Here is a 19,831-nt window from a genome sequence, read left to right as displayed (position 1 = left end):
AGGGAATAAAAGTAGAAAAGAAGTTCCACTTACAATTGCAGGAGAAAAGAGAACTAGAAATAAAACACGGCCAGAGACTGGGAGGGTGGTATTTCTGGTCTCTGAGGTCCAGAGAGGACTTGTGTGAATTCAGCTGTGCTCTGTTTGGCCCTGCAGTCAACTGCTTTCTTGGCAGAAAGAAAGAAAAAGAAAAAAAAAAAAATCACTGAACTAATTGATGCCCAGATAGGCAGAAACAAAACCTTTGAAAAGCTGCAGTCAGCATTTCCAGAGCACTTTTCATTTCTGCAAAGCATGTGAAATCACTCCTCTATCTCCAGCTCCCACGGGCGTACTGCTACGTCATCTGTGGACCTCCACCTCTGACCAGCTATTTTACATATGGGGAGGACACAGAGTGACCAAGTTTAGGGATCCCACAAGATCACTGACTCAGATGGGGTCAAATTTAAAGTTAGAGGCACCTCTAACAGTGAGGACTCAGGCCACAGAGCTGAGCTGCCTCTAGCAGCACCCTCCTATCACTGGGTTTGGGTATTTAGACAACATCTCTCAGGTGTGCACAGGAGGTCACCCAATTTGCAAGAGGTACTAAAGTTATGTTCCTTCCTCCTCCCTGAAAAGTGAAAGAAAACCAGATCGAGAGATCAAGGAGACACACTGGCACAATTTAATTAAATTCATCACGCAAAGAATATGCCACAGAAACAAAATACAAGAACTTGAAGAGATACAGAGATGATCAGGCCCAACACCTTCATTTGGCACCTGAGGGAACAGCCCCAAATCCCAGGACACCATTACACATGAAGTCAGAAGGTAAGCTCAGTCCTGACCCACAGAGACACACAGACTTACGGCTTCCAGTTGTCAACCAAATACAGCCTAAGACAACCCACATTACCTCTGTTTCCTACTGTATCATGCTGGGGTGCTTGTATAGTTCTTAAGGCTGTGGGAAAAACTAAAGAAAACATGATTTGCAGGATATTCAAAGCCAAGATAAAGACCAACTATGGATCCAGGTACGGTAGCACACATCTAGAATCTCAGAGGCTGAGGAAGGAGGATCAAGAGTTCAAGGCCAGGGGCTGGGGATTTAGCTTAGCGGCATAAGCACTTGCCTTGTAAGCAGGCAGTCGTGAGTTCGATCCCTGGTACCGATAAAAAGGAAAAAGACCAAAAAAAAAAAAAGAGTTCAAGGCCAGCCTGGACAATACGTAAGATCCTGTTTCAAAAATATAAAACAAAATAAAATAATAAAAAGACTAAATATGGAGCAAAGGGATTCAGAGGAGTTAGGAGAACACGTCCTGTCTCTACAAAGAGCCCCGATCTCTGGGTTCCCCAAACAACATAGACCCAGAACCCGATACCTCAAGGAATGTATCCTTGCCTTCCTGCGGTACACAGTCCGGAGGAAGAAGGGTAAGGAACAGGTGGAAGGCAGAGAGCGGAGATTTATCACAATGACATCTGATATCAATAGGGCTAGTGGGAACGTTTCCCCCAGTTCCAAGCAAATCCATGGATCACAAGAGAAGACTACAGAACTCTGGTATGAAATCAATTATGAGTATGAGATATAAGCAAAAACACCAATAACTTAGCAAAATAAATACAATGAGAGCTGTGCTGGGAATGATGTAACTAAGTAAAAACATAGTATTTATGCTCTGGGTCTGGAAGACTGAGGTGTGCCTTGTGGTGCACTTAGGGGGAAATTCTAAGATTGTGAGAAGTTTCACAGCAGACAGAAGTCTCACGTAAGTGTCCACAGCCCCAGAAAATCGTCCTGTTAAAAGCTACAGGGTGAACATACGCTCCTTTGTCTGCAGCTGGTTTAGTTCCCTGACTCCAGCCAGGCCTGGAAGAGGCCCAGGTCAGTACGGATGGAGGGGTGAAAAACTACTGAGAGCTGAGCTGTGTTTGCAGAAGGAACTCTATTCCTCAGGACATACACCACTCGTTCTGCATATCTGTGCCTCCGGCTTCTAGGGCTGAGACAAATCTGGACACTTCTCCCAACCACAGGAGGGCCAGGCTTCTGGGACAGCTGGATTCCAGGATACAATAAAGGAAGGCTCTGCTACAGAGAAAAATACAACTATGGGAAGAAGACATTGCCCGCAGGACACCGTCTCCCAAAGGCTGCAGAGCCCAGAGGAGGTGTACATGTTCCATGTGCCCAGCAAACAGGGCAGAAGTTAGGGACCTGCATGACATGCAAGCCCCCGGGCCCCAGGCACAGCCAGAGAACATTCCAAAAGTCAAAGTCAGTGTTAACATCCTGTAGGGTGGTGGGCTTCTCCACAGGCGAGAGGCGACAGCACCAGCAGCATCCACGTCCTTGTCCATCGCCTCAAACTCAGGTTTCCACCACACGGATGAGGGGCATGGGCTTAGGGCTTGGGGGCTTGGCTATCCGGACACTAAAAGAGAAATTGGAAATACAAATGCTTGTTATCGCCCACCCTTCAGGAGGCCTCCCTGCTATCTCCGCCTCTAGAATCCTGCTTTTTTTTTTTTTTTTTTTGTCTTTTTCCTTTTTATCGGTACGGGGGATCGAACTCAGGACTGCCTGCTTGCAAGGCAGGCGCTTATGCCGCTGAGCTAAACCCCCAGCCCCAGAATCCTGCATTTCAGGGCAGCTTGATCTCTAGAGTTCCAAGGCTTTGAAATAGTTACATTGTGTACATCTCAGAGAAGATTTGGGGCAGGATATACTTGTCTAGTGGTGGAGAAAGGAGGGGCAGCTGAACATCTGAGAAGCACAGGTAGCTCTGAGTCTGCATTTTTTGTTTGAACCCTTCTGTGAAAATACAGAGGTATTTTCTAGAAATATTCAGATATTACACGTTTTGAGACAAGGTCTCATTACGTAGTTTAGGCTGACCTTGAACTCACAGTGAACCTTCTGCCTTAGGCCCCCAAGTGCTAGGATTACAGGTGTGCGCCACTACACCCTGATCACATATCTATTACAGCATGAAAATATTACAAATATTTTTGCATGCAATTGCAGAAGGTTCACAACCCACAAGGGCCAGGTCCACTCCTGCACCTTGTTGGCGTCACAATATCAAGTTGTAAGTATGCTAAAAATGGTTCTGGTGGGAAATGGGTCAACCGAAAGCTGAAAAAGCAAAGATTTAGATTAGATTTTAGATTTAGATTTAGATTTTAGATTTCTAAGAGTCTTGTCCTTGCCTTGGCATTAAAGGTCTTGCACCGCTCTGACCCTCCTTTCTTTTTTCCTGCTGAGCCCATTCTATAAATGTGCACTCACCTGCCGAGGTTCTCTGTCTTGGTCCAGGTCTGAGTGCTGAAGTTGCCGTGACTGATCTGTTTCTCAATCAGGTGTTCCATCCGGTCGTGCATCTCTAAATTCTGAATGACAGATGATGGGTATCCATGTCACGTTTATTTAGCTCCTGCGACCTCTCCACCTCTGCATCTATGATGCGTACCACTACCCAGGTGCTTTCTACTCTCATCACCAGACCACAGACTGCTCTCTTCTAACTCAGCAGCAGTGATCATTTCCTGTATCTCTGCTATATGCATTTCCATATACGATACTATTAAGTACTGCTTTGGCTTTTTCCCCCTAGTATCTGCATTGAATCCAGGATTACCTCCCCAGCCCTTGTTTTATATTTCTAGTTTGAGACACAGTCTTGCTAAATTACTTAAATGCTAAGTCTGTTATCTTCCTGCCTCAGCCTACTGGACTGGGACTACAGGCATGTGCCACCATGCCCAGAATAGGTTTTTGTTTTTTTCTTAATGTATTTTATCTTTGGATCTAGATTACATACTCTCTAAAGATAAACAACCCTATCTCCCCACCATAGGGATCATCACACAGTGGCTGCAAAGTGATCTTCAGGCAGTCAAGGGATAGAGTGAGCTCTGTAGCAAAGTGAAAATCTGACATCAGGCAACTCATTAGCTAACTGATCCCATTCCCTTGCCATGAGAAAGACTCCAACTACCCCTGAGAGTTCTCAGAAAATGCTTCCTAAACTAAAGTGTCCACTGAGCAACCACTGCTAATACTCCCTTCTAAGCAGCAGCGAAACAGGACCAAAGCACCCTCCTTCACCTCTTTCTCCCTACAACCGGTCTTCTTAAAGCCCTGTTCCCTGCCAGGGCAGCACAGCATACACACCTCAGCCTCCAGATAGGCAACCTTCTCCTTGAGCTCCTGGATGGTGGCATCCTTTGACTGGATCACGGCTTTTGAATTCTGCAGCTGCAATGATAGAGATTATTCTGGAGCTCACTCTGCAATGACTCCGTTCAGACACTCAGCAAACTTAACCCTGCTGCTGTGGAAGCCAGGAGAGATGGAAGGTAGAGCTCCATAACCTTCAAGGGACTTCATAAGCTAGCCTATGAGTTTTTATTTTAGACAATATTAAGCTCTTGGTAATCCCAGGAGTAGAGCTCAGTATGAGGAGAACATCACTCTGATAACCTAAAGTACATGGTGAATGATTCAAAATCCATTCCATTTGGTTCTAGACTATATAAATTATGAATTCATTCTAGAAACATTGACTGAAGCTGAGCATGGCAGTACACATCTGTAATCCCAGCACTCTTGTAGGCTGAGGAAAGAAAATTACAAGTTCAAACCCAGCCTAAGTAATTTAGCAACTTAGTGAGACCCAGTCTCAAAGCAAACAATTTTTTAAAAGGCTGGGGATGTAGCTGAGTGGTAAGGCCCCGACTCTGGGTTCAATTCCTAGTACAAGGGGAAAAAAAACAGCAGTAAGCAGAATCGATTCCAACATAATATTTTAAGAATTGCCAGGGATTTAGCTCAGCAACATCAGCGCCTGCCTGGCAAGCAGGAGGTCATGAGTTCAATCCCTGGTATCAAAAAAAAAAAAAAAAAAAAAACTAATAATAATAATATGAAGAACTGCGAGGGCAGGGGTGTTCTCAGCTTTACAATTGGTATATCTTTAATGTGTGACCCTGAAGGTTACATAGGGTAGGCAGGAAAATTTATAATGAGGCACAAAGACTGATAACCCACATATAGATAACTGAGTTTATTATGAATCACTTATTCACTTACCAGACTCTTCAGAGTGTAAGAGAAATTAATCTTTTCTGTTCCTTTCAGAAAGTACAAACCTAAAATGGCTATGGTAATGCATGCCTGTAATCCCAGCGTTCAGGAGGCTGAGGCAGAAGGGCTGTAGTGGTTTTAAAGCCAGCCTTCGCTACACAGTGAGAGATCAAGGCCAGCCTGAACTACGTAGGAAGAGCCTGACTCAAAACAAAACAAAACAAAACAAAACAAAACAGGAAGCCAAATAGCCAACAGAGTAGGAAAAAGACAGATGAAAAGCAAATCTCCATAACCCCAACCCTAGTAATTAGAAGCAATAAATGTTTTATGGGAAACACATGATGGTTAGCCAAGCTGCCTAGGAAAACAGATACGCAAGGGCACCACCCAGGGCAGGCTTGGAGCTGGCCCTGCTCACCTGCTCTATCATCTGCCGGACTTTCCGCTGCTGGCTCTTGAGCATGTCGTCTAGGTGGTGGATCTTCTCCCGCAGCCCCGCCACTTCCTTTTCCAAGGCAACAGACCTGGAGATAAAGACCAGAATGCTGAAGCAAAGAAACAAGATCCCTTCTCCACTCAGTCACAGGAAGAGCCTTGCACTTGGGAGGGTCCCCCAAGTATGACTGCCTCCATCTGATCCCCCTGCAGTGTGCCCTAAAGAATAGGTTGGAAGGACGCTTGGACTAAAATGCCGGGAGCACCAGCTGTCATCTAGTCCAAATAAGGAAAGCACGAGGAGTTAAGGCCCTCTTGAAAGGCTAGGAGGTGCAAGTCATTCCGGGTAACTCCAGGGGGTAAACCAGAACGGAGAGGTACTAATACGCAGATGTTTCAGGAAGGCAGGTGATGCATTAGCACAGGAAAATTCAATATTATTGCTGTCAGAAAATGGGCTGCATGGAGCTGGAGATTTAGCTCAGCGATGTAAGCGCCTGCCTTGCAAGCAGGCAGTCGTGAGTTCGATCCCTGGTACCGATAAAAATGAAAAAGACCAAAAAACAAACAAACAAACAAAAAGGGCTGCACATGTAATGAGCTTGTCATTACTGGGAAGAGTCAAATCAGAACTGGGATTATTATATCCAAAATCATCAAGCTACTGAAAAGGCTTTTATATTCTGAGAGAAATAAGATCTGAAGATCTTTAAAACCTCTTCATACAATTCTATTTCTAAGCTTGCTAAACAACTGTTACTTTCTTTGCATTCTAAGCAAACTGAGCCAAGATTCCCAATACAAAATACATATTTGGTCTCTGTCCTCAGCTTCTCACAGAATTCCTAAAATTCTTGTAAATTTTTAAGTAGAGGAGTGATAGAGACATGTTTTATTATAACATTTCGTCTTGGTTGACAATTCCTGACAAGAACTTCCATTACAGCACATTATTATTGTGGGAACTCCCGAATTGTAGCCAACTAAGTGTAGGCACCCTTGGAGTCTCTAGCTGCAATGGCTTTTAGCAGGGAAGAATCTCTGGGAATGAAGTATCTTCTGTATGCTAGGAAAGTCACTGGTGGATGGGTCCATGAATGGCCTCATGGAGTGGGATAATGCCCAGAAAGACCAAGGTATGAGTAAAGGTTTGGGGATTTCAGCCCCAGCCCCAAACTCTGGGAAGGAAATAGGAGTTAAGGGTTGGCAACTGAATCAATCACCAGTGGTCAGTGATTTAATTCAATCACGGCTCCATAATTAAACAGCTACTGACAGTCCTAAATAAGAGGTTCAGAGAGCTCCTTGGTTGGTAGACAGATCCATGGACTGAAAGGGTGGTACACCTTAGCTTCCTGGAGACAGCAGCTCCTGAACCTTCCTGGACCATACCCCATATACCTCATCATCTGTCTGTTCATTTGTTACTCATTTATAATAAATGAGTCATGTAAGTAAAGTGTTTGCTGAGTTCTATGAGCCATTACAGCAATTTATCAAACCCAATTGACTATAGAAATCCCCAAATTGTAGCCAAGTAGGAAAAAAGTGTGTGTACCCTTGGGTCAACTAATTGTGATTGGCATCTAAACTGGTGGTGCTCTTATGGAACCAAACCTTCACCTTTAGGGATTGCGCCAACTCTTGGTAATCAGTCTCAGAACTGAAGTTGGAGAGCTAGAGAATCACTTGGCGTGGAAACCTCCAGCCTGGTGTTACCAGTGTTGTGAAGCAGAAGATTTCCTTCCGTCAGGCCACTCCGAGGAGTGTCCAGGGGTTTGGACCAAGACTACTGCTGGTGCCTATTACTCCCCAGATCTGCCCAAGGAAGCTGACAAGTACATCCTGCCGAGGGTAGGCAGTGCTTGGGGTCGGTGAGGAACAGTGTATTCTGGGCCACCTCACATCCTTCCTAAACTTCAAATACTCTAAGTTCCCACTCTCAGCTCTCCAATGACCTATTTCTTAGTCTCTTTGTGTTTAGGAATCAGCCTTGAGGATTCCCAGCTATCAGCTGCTACCCCCAAAGCTTGGCTGAATTTTTATGTCTGTTCCCTCTTGTTCCACCTCCTTCTCCTTCCCCCTCCTCCATGTCCACCTCTGGCACAGAGAAACACGGAGTGCTGAATATTATCATCCCTCAGTACCTAAGGGGGACTGGTGCCAGCACCTCTAGAAATGCTCAGATCCTTACATAAATGGTGTGCTTGCATACAGTCTGTATGTATCCTCCCATACATTTTTTATTTATTTATTTATTTATTTACTTATTTACTTATTTATTTATTTAGAGACAGGGTTTCACTATGCAGTTCAGGCTGGCCTTGAGCTCACATTGGTCTTGAACTCATAATGATCCTCCTGCCTCAGCCTTCCAAATGCTGGGATTACAGTGTGGGATGCACCACCACATCCAGCTCTCCTCCCATGTATTTTTAAATAATCCTAGATTACTTATAATACCTAAAACAATATAAATACTGTATTATATAAGTAGTTGTTATAATGCGTTGTTTAGGAAACAGTGACGCCTTCAAAATTTGTACATTTGGTATAGATGCTTTTTGCAGGGTTGGGGGTACTGGGAATTGAATGTAAGATCTTCTTTTTTTTTTTTGGTACCGGGGATCAAACTCATAACCCTGTGTTTGCCAGACAGGCGCTTATGCCGCTGACGCTAAATCCCTGGGGTACTGGGAATTGAATCCACAGCTTTTGCACTGAGATATCTCCTTAGGACCTTTTTCATTTTTTATTTTGAGACAGGTATCATTAAATTACTAATTCCCCCAAAGTAGGCTTGAATTTGCAACTTTCCTGCCTCAGACTTCCAGAGTGGGAGGATCATAGGTATATGTCACCATGCTCAGGCAGATGCAGGTTTTTTTCCCAGTACATTTCAATCTCTAGTTGGTTGAATCTGCAGATGTGGAATCCACAAATAAATCCAACTATAATTTAAAGTAATTCTGATACAAAGTTAAATCAGAAAGAAGGTTACAATAAAATACGTGCATTTTCCATGCCAGGAAAGCCAAATCTACGTTATTCCAAAATGAAAATATCCCCTGAGGATTTCTGATTGTGTCTGTTAATTTTAGAATTTCTTAGAAGGCCTTTCAGATAAAGTTTACTGAACCCAAACAATGTCCAGCTTATAAAATGCTGACAAAATTAATTTACTATTTGAGATCTTATTTATTAACTGCCAATAGTTAAGGGATTTCCAAATTCCTGAAGACTGACAAGGCAAGCCTTTGTAGGTTCCACTTGTCCCCTCTGTTCAGAGGCAATGTGTAAACCCCTAACCTTGGAAGCAGGAAGAGCTCAGGGATCCTATAAATACCACAGCAGGGAGGGGTTCTCAGTTTCTATCTGAATTGTGACAGGAAGTCCTCATGAAGTGGTTCATTCCTCAGCACAAAACTGGAAAGAAAGTTCTGTGGCCCTCGAGGAGCTTGCATGGTTCTGCTTTAAGGGAAGGAACCACAGGGAGACCCGCCCAGAGGATCCGCATGTGCTCTACCACTTGGCTCTAAAAGCATAAAAAACTTTTCTTAGGGTCATAGCCCATGGAGAAACGAGCTCCCAGAGGATGGCGGCCTTCCAAACAGTATCTTCTGGGTGGGGACCCACCCTGAGCAAGCATGTTGTGAGTCACAGCTGGAATATCTGACATCAGCACCAACTTTCTCCCCAGGCCTGGTCGCTGTGGGAGCTGCAGGTTACACAGCTTGCCCTGTCCTCCCTGAACCCCCAACTTCAGCATGAACAAAGGTACTTACTTTTCCTGCTCAGCTAGGCAGTCAGCCTTCTTGCTCTGGAGCTCCTCTAGGGCCATCTCCCCTTCTTTGACTTTCACCAGTAAGGCCTGATGCTCCTTGGTGGACAAAGGAAAGGACATCTAGTTGAGCAGATAGCAAGAGCTTGTGTGTTGGGGTGAGATGGGCACTAGGATTGGAGCTCAGCCCCTACCAGGCCTGGGACAGCTGCCAAAGAGTGGCAGGCCAAGCTAGTTTGATGGGGTGCCCTCCCCTGCCAGGGATAACCCTTTCTACCCCCAGCACACAGCAACTTCCCAGCCTCGCCCAGCTGCCCGGAGGGAGAGCCTGGTCTGGTATTATGCAAGCCCACCTGCCAGCTCGGCAGCCAGCCCCAGAGACACCAGGCAGAGTGGCTTCTAGGGAACAGTCTTCAGGAGCCTGAAAAGGCACCTGTGTAAGAAATGAACTAAAGGAGATGGGGAGATGTCAGTTAGGGGGTAACTGACACTGGATAATGGAAAGAACTTCCCATGTCTTAAAGCATAAAGCATATTCAAAAGGACATGCTAACACTGGGTGTGGTGGCACATGCCTGTGAGCTCAGCTTTCAGAAGGCTGAGAAAGGAGGGTTACCATGAGTTCGAGCCTGTGTTATATAAGTGAGTTCAAGGCCAGCCTGCACTACATAGTGAGATCCTGTCTCAAAATAAAACAAAACACAAAAAATGAACCAAAAAAAAAGGATGCACCAGAGCTGTGAAGTGTGCTTTTTTTGGAAAAGGAGAAATATTGAGCTCCCCGAGGATGGCCTCAATATTTCCTCCAATCCTAGGTCCCTTCCAGACCCCGAACCTATGCACTGAAATGGGGCCCTTACCATCTCCATGGCCAGCACGCGCCTCTGCAGTTCTCTGATTTCTGCTTCTTTCTGCTCCACTCTGTCCTCCTCTCTCCGAAGCGCGACATTTCTCTGTTCTGCTTCTCGCTGGTAGCAGTCCAGTGTGACCTATGACGCAGGATAGGCATGTTTTCAGTGGAGGGGGAAAAAGCAAACATGATTTAAAAACTTAGAACAGAATTCAAGATTCCAGGGTAGCTCTGGAGCCATGATGGGTGAAAGGAGGCACCTCTGACAAGCACATCAGCATCTCTTGGCCCAGTTAGAGCCCCTGGAGGACCCATGCAGGCTGACTCCATCTCCAGGGTTACCGAGCACAGGCAGTTCATCAGCTCCACGTGAAAGTGACACCTGGACTCCACAAGCATCACTTTGTAGGAGGCTGGCTTCTTCAGCATCCGTAGGAATCTTCCAGTGTCACCCAAACGGTACCCGACACTGTGGCTTTCCTATTAACTCAAAAGCAAATAGCCCAGGGGAGGATGTATCCTCTACTTTCCCAACTCTTCTTCACCCTCACATTGAGCAACATAGAGCTTAAGAACAAAGGATAACAAGCATTCTAGAAGGGTTTTCAGTACAGGCATAATTTATCTTTTATCAGATAGGAGAAGCCAATTTGGAAGACTGAAGCAGAACTTTACATTTGTTACGGTTTTGGGAATTGTGCATTGCTAGGCAGGTGCTCTACCACCAGGCTACCTCCCCAGCCTGGAGGCAAAATGTTAGAATAAGAGAGTAAAGTTTCCTCCCACCCGTGTCTCACCAAGTCCTACTTAGCTCCATGTCTGGGAAGGAGTCCTTGGACGACACAGTCCTTCCCTCTACAGCACTTGCCTGATGTTGCTCAGGCTCCTATATGCACACCTGAGCAGATGAAGGCTCCCGACCGCACAGCCTCAGGCACACGAGTTCCCATGGTGCCTCGGGAACAGCAACTGTTCAACAAGGCTGAGAATGAAACCCATGTTCGTTCAGGCCAATCCTCTCCTTTTAGCAAAGAAGGTTTAACCGCACTGTTCAGTGCCAACACTACCACGCAGTTACTTCAGTGCCCATTCCACTGCTTCCAAATACTTGCTACCTGCACTGACTCTGAATTATTTGGTAAAAGAGTCCAGTAACCTCTGAAAAACCTGCACAGCCCTGGGAAAGCTGATGCCGGCAGCCCATGTGTCTGGCTCCTCCTAGCATCAGGATGAGGGAGAGAACAAAGCACAGCATGGCAGGTGAAGGGGTGCATTCAGAGCGAATTCACCCCAAATTCCTCCTGACAGCAAACAGCCAGTGGAATAAGAAACCCAAGCTTAATGCAGGCTATCTTCATGGTAACTGATGATCATTCCCTTTCTTCCCTCAGGTTCAAAAAAATGCACCAAAAGGTTCAACTCCCCAGGACAGCTTAAGAAACACTATCAATTAACCCGTATTAGCTGGGCAGGGTGGCATGCAGCTATACTCTCAGCACTCTAGGAGGCTGAAGCAGGAAGATCCCTGGAGTTTGAGACCACCCCAGGCTAAACAGTGAGTTTAAGGCCAGCCTGGAATATCTACTGAGACCATTTTTTTTTTTTAAAGGACAATAATAACCTGAAGTAGGCCAACTCCATGGGTAGAAACTTAAAAGCAAAAGGTCTCTGATCTCAGCACAGAAAAACTGCAACCAGGTTGATGTGTGCCCAGTGCACACTGTTAACAGGGTCATGGTTCAAACCTCAAAACCCTCATTGGAGAATCACAAAGGTATAAAAAATACAAGGAAAAATACAGATTCCCTTTCCCTAGCTATAGCTTCAGCCAACTCTACCCACAAATCAACCTCTTAATTCCAAGCTGGTGAGCTGACCCGCACCAACACTGGAACAGCCATGGGGCACCTCAGCACCTCCTACTCTAGGTGTTGCTGCTCACCACAGGGTTAAAGCCAGGTGCACATCTATAATCCCAGCTGCTTGGGAGGCTGAGGCAAGAGGATTAAAAGTTCAAGGACAGCCGGGGCAATTTAGTGAGGCTCTGCCTCCAAGTAAGAATCAAAAAAAGGCTGGGGATGCAGCTCAGTGACGAAGCAAGCACAAGGCCTGGATTCGAGTCTGTACTAGCAGAGGAAGGGGGTGAGAGAGGGGAGACAGGTGCCCTCCTACCTGTTGCTGACTTGCTGCAGTACGAGCACACTCTGGCTTCAGAGCCACGGACACCTTCCTCCTCCCCTTGCTCCCAGCATGGGTAGACAAGGAACAACCCTATCATAACATATGTATGACATAAAAATGCTTTATTTGTGGATGAACAAAGTCAGGAAACAGAGTAGTAAGGTAACTACCCAGTGTATGTTGTTTTATATTCAAAGAATTTTCTAGGAAGTACGGAGGACCTCACATACTCTCGCCAGAAGGGGGTTTTCACTACGTGTAGACGTCTGTATTTTTATTACTTTCCCACAGTAATCTAGTATTACTTTTTAAAATAACTGAACTGTAAACCAGAAGCAATGGCCTCCTCTGCACTTAGGAGGCTGAGGCAGGAGGATCATGAAATAGAGACCAGACTGGGCTACATGGCAAGTTCAAGGCTGATCTAAAATACACAGAAAGACCCTGGGGCAGGGAGAGCACCAATTTGGGCAACTTAGAAATACCTATCTGAAAGAAAGAAAGGGGAGGGGGCAAAGAGGGAGGAAGGAAGGAAAGAAGACAGCAGGCAAGGTTTAGGGGTATAGCTTAGTACAAAGGCCCTGGTTCAATCCCTAGTACCGGGGGAAAAAACTGTAATAATAATTAATTAAGACACTTGCTCCAAACCACAAAGCCCTCGGATTCCACAGATACTGTTCCATGACAATGTGCCCACACCCCCAGTTCACATTTAGGAAACATCTACCTTACGCCAGACATTCTGCCAGATACTTGGAACTCGGTGGTACAGCAGTGATAGCTCTGGTCTACAGACAGCCTTGGAGCTCAGTGGTGCTCATCACAGTATGCACAGAAATGTTTTCCTGTGTGTGGGTGGCCCAGCAAGCTCAGAGCCAAGGGCTGGAGCGGCCTGGACAGGTGCTCTGCCACTGAGCTACACCTTGAGTTCCAAAATGACTTCTGAATTACCCGCCGCCTAAGGCCAGTACTACTGCTCCACCTCAGCAGAGCAGAGAACTCTCAACTATGAGCGAGACCTGGGACATGAACACTCTAAATGTTCAGAAGGAAAAGCACACAGCAAGTGCCACAGGCCACGAAGTGTTGCCTTTGGAGTTGGTGGGACTCAGCCAAAAAAGTATGGAGTCCATGCTGAGCAAGTCTCTGGCACCTTATCCAGTAGCCAATCCCTGGGGGTGCCTCTTCCCCAAACTCTCAAATCTTACCTCAAAAGCCACACGGTCTGATTGGTGTCGCCTCTCTGCCTCCTGCAGTTTGGTAAGCAAGTCCTGCACATCTTTTCTTAACCTCTCAATGTCGTCATTTACAAAGGTCTCTGCCTACAACCAGAGTGGGAGGGCAAGGTGACGCCACCACGTTTATGACTTCATAAGAGAAGATCCCCTCCCTGTCACATGCTGGTTTGGGTCATCTGTGGGACAGGCCTCACCAGAGAATTAACATCACAGAAGAGACAGCTAGTCTTAAGCAGTTACTCTCATGAAGATATTCTTCCTTCATACCCTGAAGAACTTGGCAAGCCTTAAATCACCCAGTTTTTTTTTTTAAGGACACACTCAGTCATTTTTTTATACACTGATCAACGGGCTGACTTCTTAATAGGTATATGCATGTGGTCTTTATGTGTATGTTTTCCCTCCATCAGACTACAGCTGTCTCAGGGTAAGAACTATGTTCTCCTTTGGGCTGAAATCTATTCTCCTCCAGCACAGGACAGCAGTGGCACAATGACTCATCTTTTCCCATCCTTAGCACCTCGCACAGAGATTGGCACGTACAGGGTTACTGACAGGTGGACAGATTTGGGACAAAAGCGCCTAAGGAGAACAAGAATCCTAAGTTTCTTTTTTTTTTTTTCGGTACCAGGGATCGAACTCACGACTGCCTGCCTGCAAAGCAGGCACTTATGCTGCTGAGCTAAAACCCCAGCCCCGAGAATCCTAAGTTTCAATCAAGGTCACTGCCCAGTGTCTCACCCAGCCTCAGGTCAGGGCTGAGCTGAGGTGCAGGGTCTCACCCCTCCCCATTTCCAGAAGATGCCACGATTCCGGCTTACACAGCAGGAAGCAGCAAGGCCTTCACTCTGGAGCATGGTGCTTGCAGAGCGGAGGAAAAATCCAAACTGCATGTCTAAGGCCAGTGTTAGAATCACAACATTTAAGCCCTCGGATTCCACAGATAAGTTATCTTGTCAATTCCCCTATATTCTCGCCCAAGTGGCTGAACAGGTGAAAATACTTAAAAGGCTCCTAGAACATATTTATGATATCCTGATTTGAATGGTGTTCTTGTAAGTATTTAATGACATGAAAAATTTTCATGAAGTTATTTCATCATAAGATACAATACAAATCAAGAGCTAGAAATAGCAAACTAGATTTTAATACTGTAACATAAATGGAGCCTAAAAACATGGTGCTGGGTACAAAAGAAAAAGAATATAGCACATGTCCATCACATACACAAAAACATCTATAGCCACATTTAAAGTCATATGCTGAATATGTAAGAGTGAATGAGGAGGAGAAAAAAAATAGTGAAATTATCACAAGGTCTACATGAAATCCAGGCTGCATGCGATGCGCCGTGACGTGGGGGTAGATAGACACAACTCACACTTGAGGGTAAACATCTAACCCACAAAATAGCCTTTGGCTTGGGAGTGGATCTCAGCCATGGAGCCTATGTGTAAAATGCTCACTTACCAACACCAAATAAATAACTAAACCCTAACAAATATCATTTTTAGAAAATAACCATGGGGGCTAGGATGTGCCTCAATGGCACAGTGCTTGCCTAGCATGTGTGAAGCCTTGGGTTTGATCCCCAGCAATGCAAAAATGAAAACAAAGTTGTCAAAAAAGTATAGCCATGGAAGACATACCATGCAGTTATTTAAACAAATGAATGAATGAATGAATGAATGAATGGTGTACCCAGGAGCAGTGGGCGCTCCTGTAACAGTCTGAGCAACTTAGCAAGATGCTATCTCAAACTGAAAAATAAAAAAGGGGTGTGGTATAGCTCAGTGGTAGAGTACTCTTGAGTTTGATCCCCAGTACCATAAAAAAAAATATATGTGATATACGTGTGTGTGTGTGTGTGTGTGTGTGTGTTTATGAACAAAATCTATAGGTACAAAGACAGAAAAAAAGCTATAGATACTCTTCAGTTGAAAAACGTAAAAGCAAGCAAGGAATGATGTATTTATCAGGGTCTTATATTTGTGAAAAGTATATAAATTTATGCATATGGTATGTTTAATACACATGTATTTATACATGAGTAGCTGTGAATAGAGAAAAAAATATAGGTTTTGAATTCTGGTTAAACTTTAGAAACATCTGAAGAGCTTCTGTGTGTTTTTCTCATACACAAAGGGACTTGAACACAGGGCCTCTGTACTAAGCTACCTCGTCAGCCCTTTTTAATTTTGAGACAGGGTCTCACTAAGTTGTTCAATTGCCCAGGCTGGCCTTGAACTTATGGCTGTCTCATCTCAACCTCCAAGGGTTCTGGGATTACAGGCATAGGGCACTCTGAAGAGCATTTAAAAGTTTTGATGCCCAAGTCATATCTCCAAACAGTGATGATCTCTGCAGATGGGATTCAGAATCCTGTCTTTACAGCCCCCAAGGTCACTGCAATGAGCAACTGAGGCCAAGGCACAGCTCTAGAAGGATCTACCACCCACTTCAGTCTGCCAAGCAGGGCTAAGGGGAAGGGCGTTTCCATTTTTATTTACCTATTGTTTGAATTTTAACACCACGTATTACTCTTAGAGTGAGCAGGAGAGATAGTTTAAAAAAAAAAAAAAGAGAGAGAGAGATTAGGGAGCAGGAGCTCCTGCCCTGGGCAAACAGCAGCCATCAATGTGTCTCCCCATTACCTACCTCAGGTGGCCTGCTGTGCAGGGTCACAGCACCCTCACTAAAGCCATTGGGCTTTTCGAGCACCACCTATGCACAGAAAAACAAAAGTGACAGTTGAGACAATCTAACTAAGCAACCAAGCAACCAACGCCAAAACTGTTATATTCTTAAGACTTCTACTCTTAGAGCAAAAGAGAAAGGGAGAAGAGGGAAGGAAACATGAAGGTTAAAAGGAGATTAGAGGCAGAAGGGAGGGAAGAGGAAAGGAAGGAGGGAAGGAATGTAAACAGGGAGTGAAGAGAGGGAAGAAGGAAGAAGAGTTAAAGGAAAGAAGGGAGAAAGGGAAAGAGGAAAAGGGAGACAGAGATTTCCAGTGCTCCACGGGAAGGAAGCCAGAAGGGGAGGAATTGGCCCAGAAAGGTGATTCTCTAACCTTGCGAGGAGAGACAAAGAGATCTCAGACCAAAACTTTCAGCAGATTGGAAAATACGTGAGGCCCATTCCTCCTAGGAAAACAAGCAGCTGCCTGCCAGTGTTTCTCTTGCCTATGAGGATCCTGACAAGGTTTGACAAGCATAAATCAAAAGGGGAAGCAGCTTTTGCTATAATTATTTTCCAACTCAGAGTCTGATCAGTCATTCTATGACCTTCTGTGCAAACAAGGGGCCGGCTGGTCTCCAGTACCTGAGGAGGCACCTCCCAGGAGCCAGAGAAGAGAACAAACACCGCATGTCTTGCCTGCAGCCAAAGTGAAATCAATCAGGGAAAGAAAGGCCACTGTGCATGCTTGCCAGAGAGAGGTGCTTCCTGACCCCCTGGTAGGCCACAGCTCCCTCCTGCACACTGAATGGGGACAAGGGCTGCTAGAGAAGGACCAGCCTGCCCACATCAAAATACAAGGGAAGCAGACACAGCTCTGAGTATGAGAAGGATCCACTGACTGACCAAGAGTCAACTCCACTCTACTGAGGACGCTGTCATCCTCGAAATCTGGAAAAGCTAAAAAGCAAGATGGTAGATTATCCTTTTCAGTTAAGATTTATCCAGTCTGTTATTTCTCACATTTACTGATGCCTTCTGTATCTCATACCCTGGGCCAGGCATAGGGATACAAAGACAAAGTGATGAACCTGTAGTTCATGGATTTTCTCAACTCAAGAGTAAAGACAGCTACACACAATGAACCACAGGTGAGGACTAAGCCTTCAGTTACATTAGTAGGTGTCACCCAAATTTAGCATGATGGGCTTACTAGAAGTTTGGATGTACAGGTTATTTTCTACTTTCTGTGACTGTCTTACTAGAACACTGATCACAAAATCCTTACAGATAAAAGGTTTTACTGGGTATGGTGTCACACGCCTGTAATCCCAGCACTTGGGAGGTTGAGGTAAGAGGAATGTTGGGAGTTTGTGGCCTACATAGTATATTCAAGGCCAGGCTGAAATACAAAGCAAGTTCCAGTCTTTTTTTTTTCTGTCTTTTTGAGACAGGGTCTCACTATGCAGTTCAGGCTGGCCTTGAACTCAATTGGTAGTCCAAGCTGGTCTCAAATTCAAAAGCAATCCTCCTGCCTCAGCCTCCTGAGTGCTGGGATTACAGGCAAGTGCCACCATACCTGGCTCCGAGTTCCTGTCTTAAAAAAAAAATACTAAATTTTTCCAATAACTTATAATAACATGACTTTTAAAAGATTGATTTTGAGCAATGTTCCAGAAACAGTTGCAGTAATATAGTGGCTGATAAGTGTAAAGCAAGCATGAACCTGTTGGGGGCCCAACCAGGTTACACACTCTGGTAGAAGCCAGCACCACCTACCATCCCCTTGCTTCCTGGCATGGTGCTGGATTCCACACCATTCCTTGTTACCTGTAGTTCCTGTTGATGAACAGAGTCTTCTGGATCCCTGTCAAGCTTGCTGCTTATATCTTCCCGAAGCTTCTGCAAGCAGGTCCTAGCCTGGGGGAGGGGGAAGGACATGATGTTTGAGCTTCAGAGTAGGAAAGGGAACAACCTTTGTGTCCCATCCCCATGCCTAGTCCATGCCGCCATGAGGCTGGCTGAAGAGTCACATGGGACAATGGCCCAGCTGCTCCTATACAAATAACAAAATAAATGAACCCCCTGCCCTGGTAGTACTAATGCCCAACACAAAGGACAAGTAAGGAAAATGTGTGGCATATTATGTGGGAAGAAGTGCCAGGCCGGGGTTTTAGCTCAGTGGTGTTAAGTGCCTGCCTGGCTCTGGTGGCGGGGTTGTAAGTTCAAAAAGATCTGTTCTGATGACAGCATTTAGGCCAGGGATTCAGCTCAGTGGCTGCTATGAGTTTGGTCCCTGGTACCAAAACAAAAAACAAAAAGAAGTGCCAAGGAGAAATGTAGCCAGGGAGGGGCTGTGACATGGGGAAAGTGGCTGACAATAAGGTATTTGGTGCAAAGCTGGAAGTGTGTTGGCAGCTGGCAATTAATAAGCACTCACTGATTAATGGAGTGGATTCAAAGGATCAAGAATGATCTATGAACTGGGCTTGGTGGAGCACGCTTGTAATCCTAGCAGTTGGGAGACTGAAACAGGAGGATCATGGATGAATTCAAGACCAGCCTAAGCTACAAAATGAGTTCAAAGCCATCCTGAGATGCATAGGGAGACCCTGTCTCAAAAAGACAATAAATAAATAAGAAAAGAATCTATGACACATGAGAGGTTGCAATGGCACTTCAATATTACAAAAATAAAGGAGAAAAAAGAACCTATAAAAGAAGAGAACTTCCAAAATGTCATGTTTAGAAAAGTAGCATAGGGAAGGTGTGCCCACCTCCTGGATGTACTGGACCTCACTCTTGAGCTGGTTAACACTCTTTTCATGAATCATCTTATCTCCTGATCTTCCCTTCAGGTACACCTGAAATGGGGAAAACACTGATTAGTTAAGCAACATCTAGGGAAATTTATTCATGTAAACACACAGCCTCACATACTGGTGGAATGAAAGTACATTGTTATTACCAACTGACTAGTGATTCAGATCAGAAGAGTTAAAAATAACACAGTGTGGCCACCATGGGAATCAGCAGGACACTGAGCAAGAAGATGAACCACACCTTCCCATGTGCCGGGCTCCGCCACGGAGATCGCCATGGGCACCAGGAAGAGACTCAGCAAGACAGAGGACTCAGGGGAGAGGATAGCACCTGAGGTGGAAGGAAGAGCCTGACACTTGTATTGTTTGACTGACTTTGCAGGCCTGGGGCTGGTGACCTGGGCATCTATTTGGAGGATGGCAGTGTGTACTGTGGCAACTGTGGGGATTGCCTTCTGTCTTATTTTTGAAATTCAATGTTTTGTTCTGTTTTACTGTTTTGTTTCATTTCTGTATCTGGTAATGTGAGCAACTCTTTGGAAGATAACAGAATGCAGTATAACAACCATTGTTAAATTCCTATCATCTTGTTTTGAAAACCTACATAGCTATTGTTATTTTGTTGATGATGTTGTTGTTTAGGTTAGTTTGTTTCTTGATTTTTCTGTTTTTTCCTTTTTCTCTTTAAAAGAAAAAAGAAAAAAATAATGTGATGTACTGCAAATACTACGAGCACATCACCATGAGGAGGAGCTGAGT

At 45.0% G+C, this 19,831-nt stretch overlaps 1 protein-coding gene across 4 annotated transcripts in view; it reads right to left on the bottom strand.

Annotated features, from left to right (window-relative positions):
- Positions 1-647: 647 nt before the first annotated feature.
- Tuft1 (tuftelin 1) overlaps positions 648-19,831 on the bottom strand; it is a 38,722-nt gene continuing 19,538 nt past the window's right edge. For 2 of the 4 annotated variants that reach the window (XM_013143077.3, XM_013143076.3), the window contains 10 exons: positions 19,028-19,114; positions 18,081-18,170; positions 16,233-16,298; positions 13,545-13,658; positions 10,166-10,294; positions 9,310-9,404; positions 5,508-5,613; positions 4,175-4,258; positions 3,290-3,390; positions 648-2,432 (listed from right to left, as the gene is read on the bottom strand). In XM_013143077.3, the coding sequence (XP_012998531.2) occupies positions 2,369-2,432; positions 3,290-3,390; positions 4,175-4,258; positions 5,508-5,613; positions 9,310-9,404; positions 10,166-10,294; positions 13,545-13,658; positions 16,233-16,298; positions 18,081-18,170; positions 19,028-19,114 (936 nt within the window). In that variant the 3' untranslated portion in view covers positions 648-2,368. The remainder of the gene's footprint in view (positions 2,433-3,289; positions 3,391-4,174; positions 4,259-5,507; positions 5,614-9,309; positions 9,405-10,165; positions 10,295-13,544; positions 13,659-16,232; positions 16,299-18,080; positions 18,171-19,027; positions 19,115-19,831) is intronic. The other 2 variants (XM_013143078.3, XM_023561293.2) reach the window with 2 other exon arrangements.

Source organism: Cavia porcellus, unplaced genomic scaffold (assembly GCF_034190915.1).
Source record: "Cavia porcellus strain 051 isolate PalLab524CR breed Dunkin Hartley unplaced genomic scaffold, mCavPor4.1 scaffold_1, whole genome shotgun sequence".
NCBI lineage: Eukaryota > Metazoa > Chordata > Mammalia > Rodentia > Caviidae > Cavia > Cavia porcellus.
The sequence above is the reverse complement of the archived record's forward strand: the minus strand, read 5'-3'. Positions and strand labels throughout refer to the sequence as shown.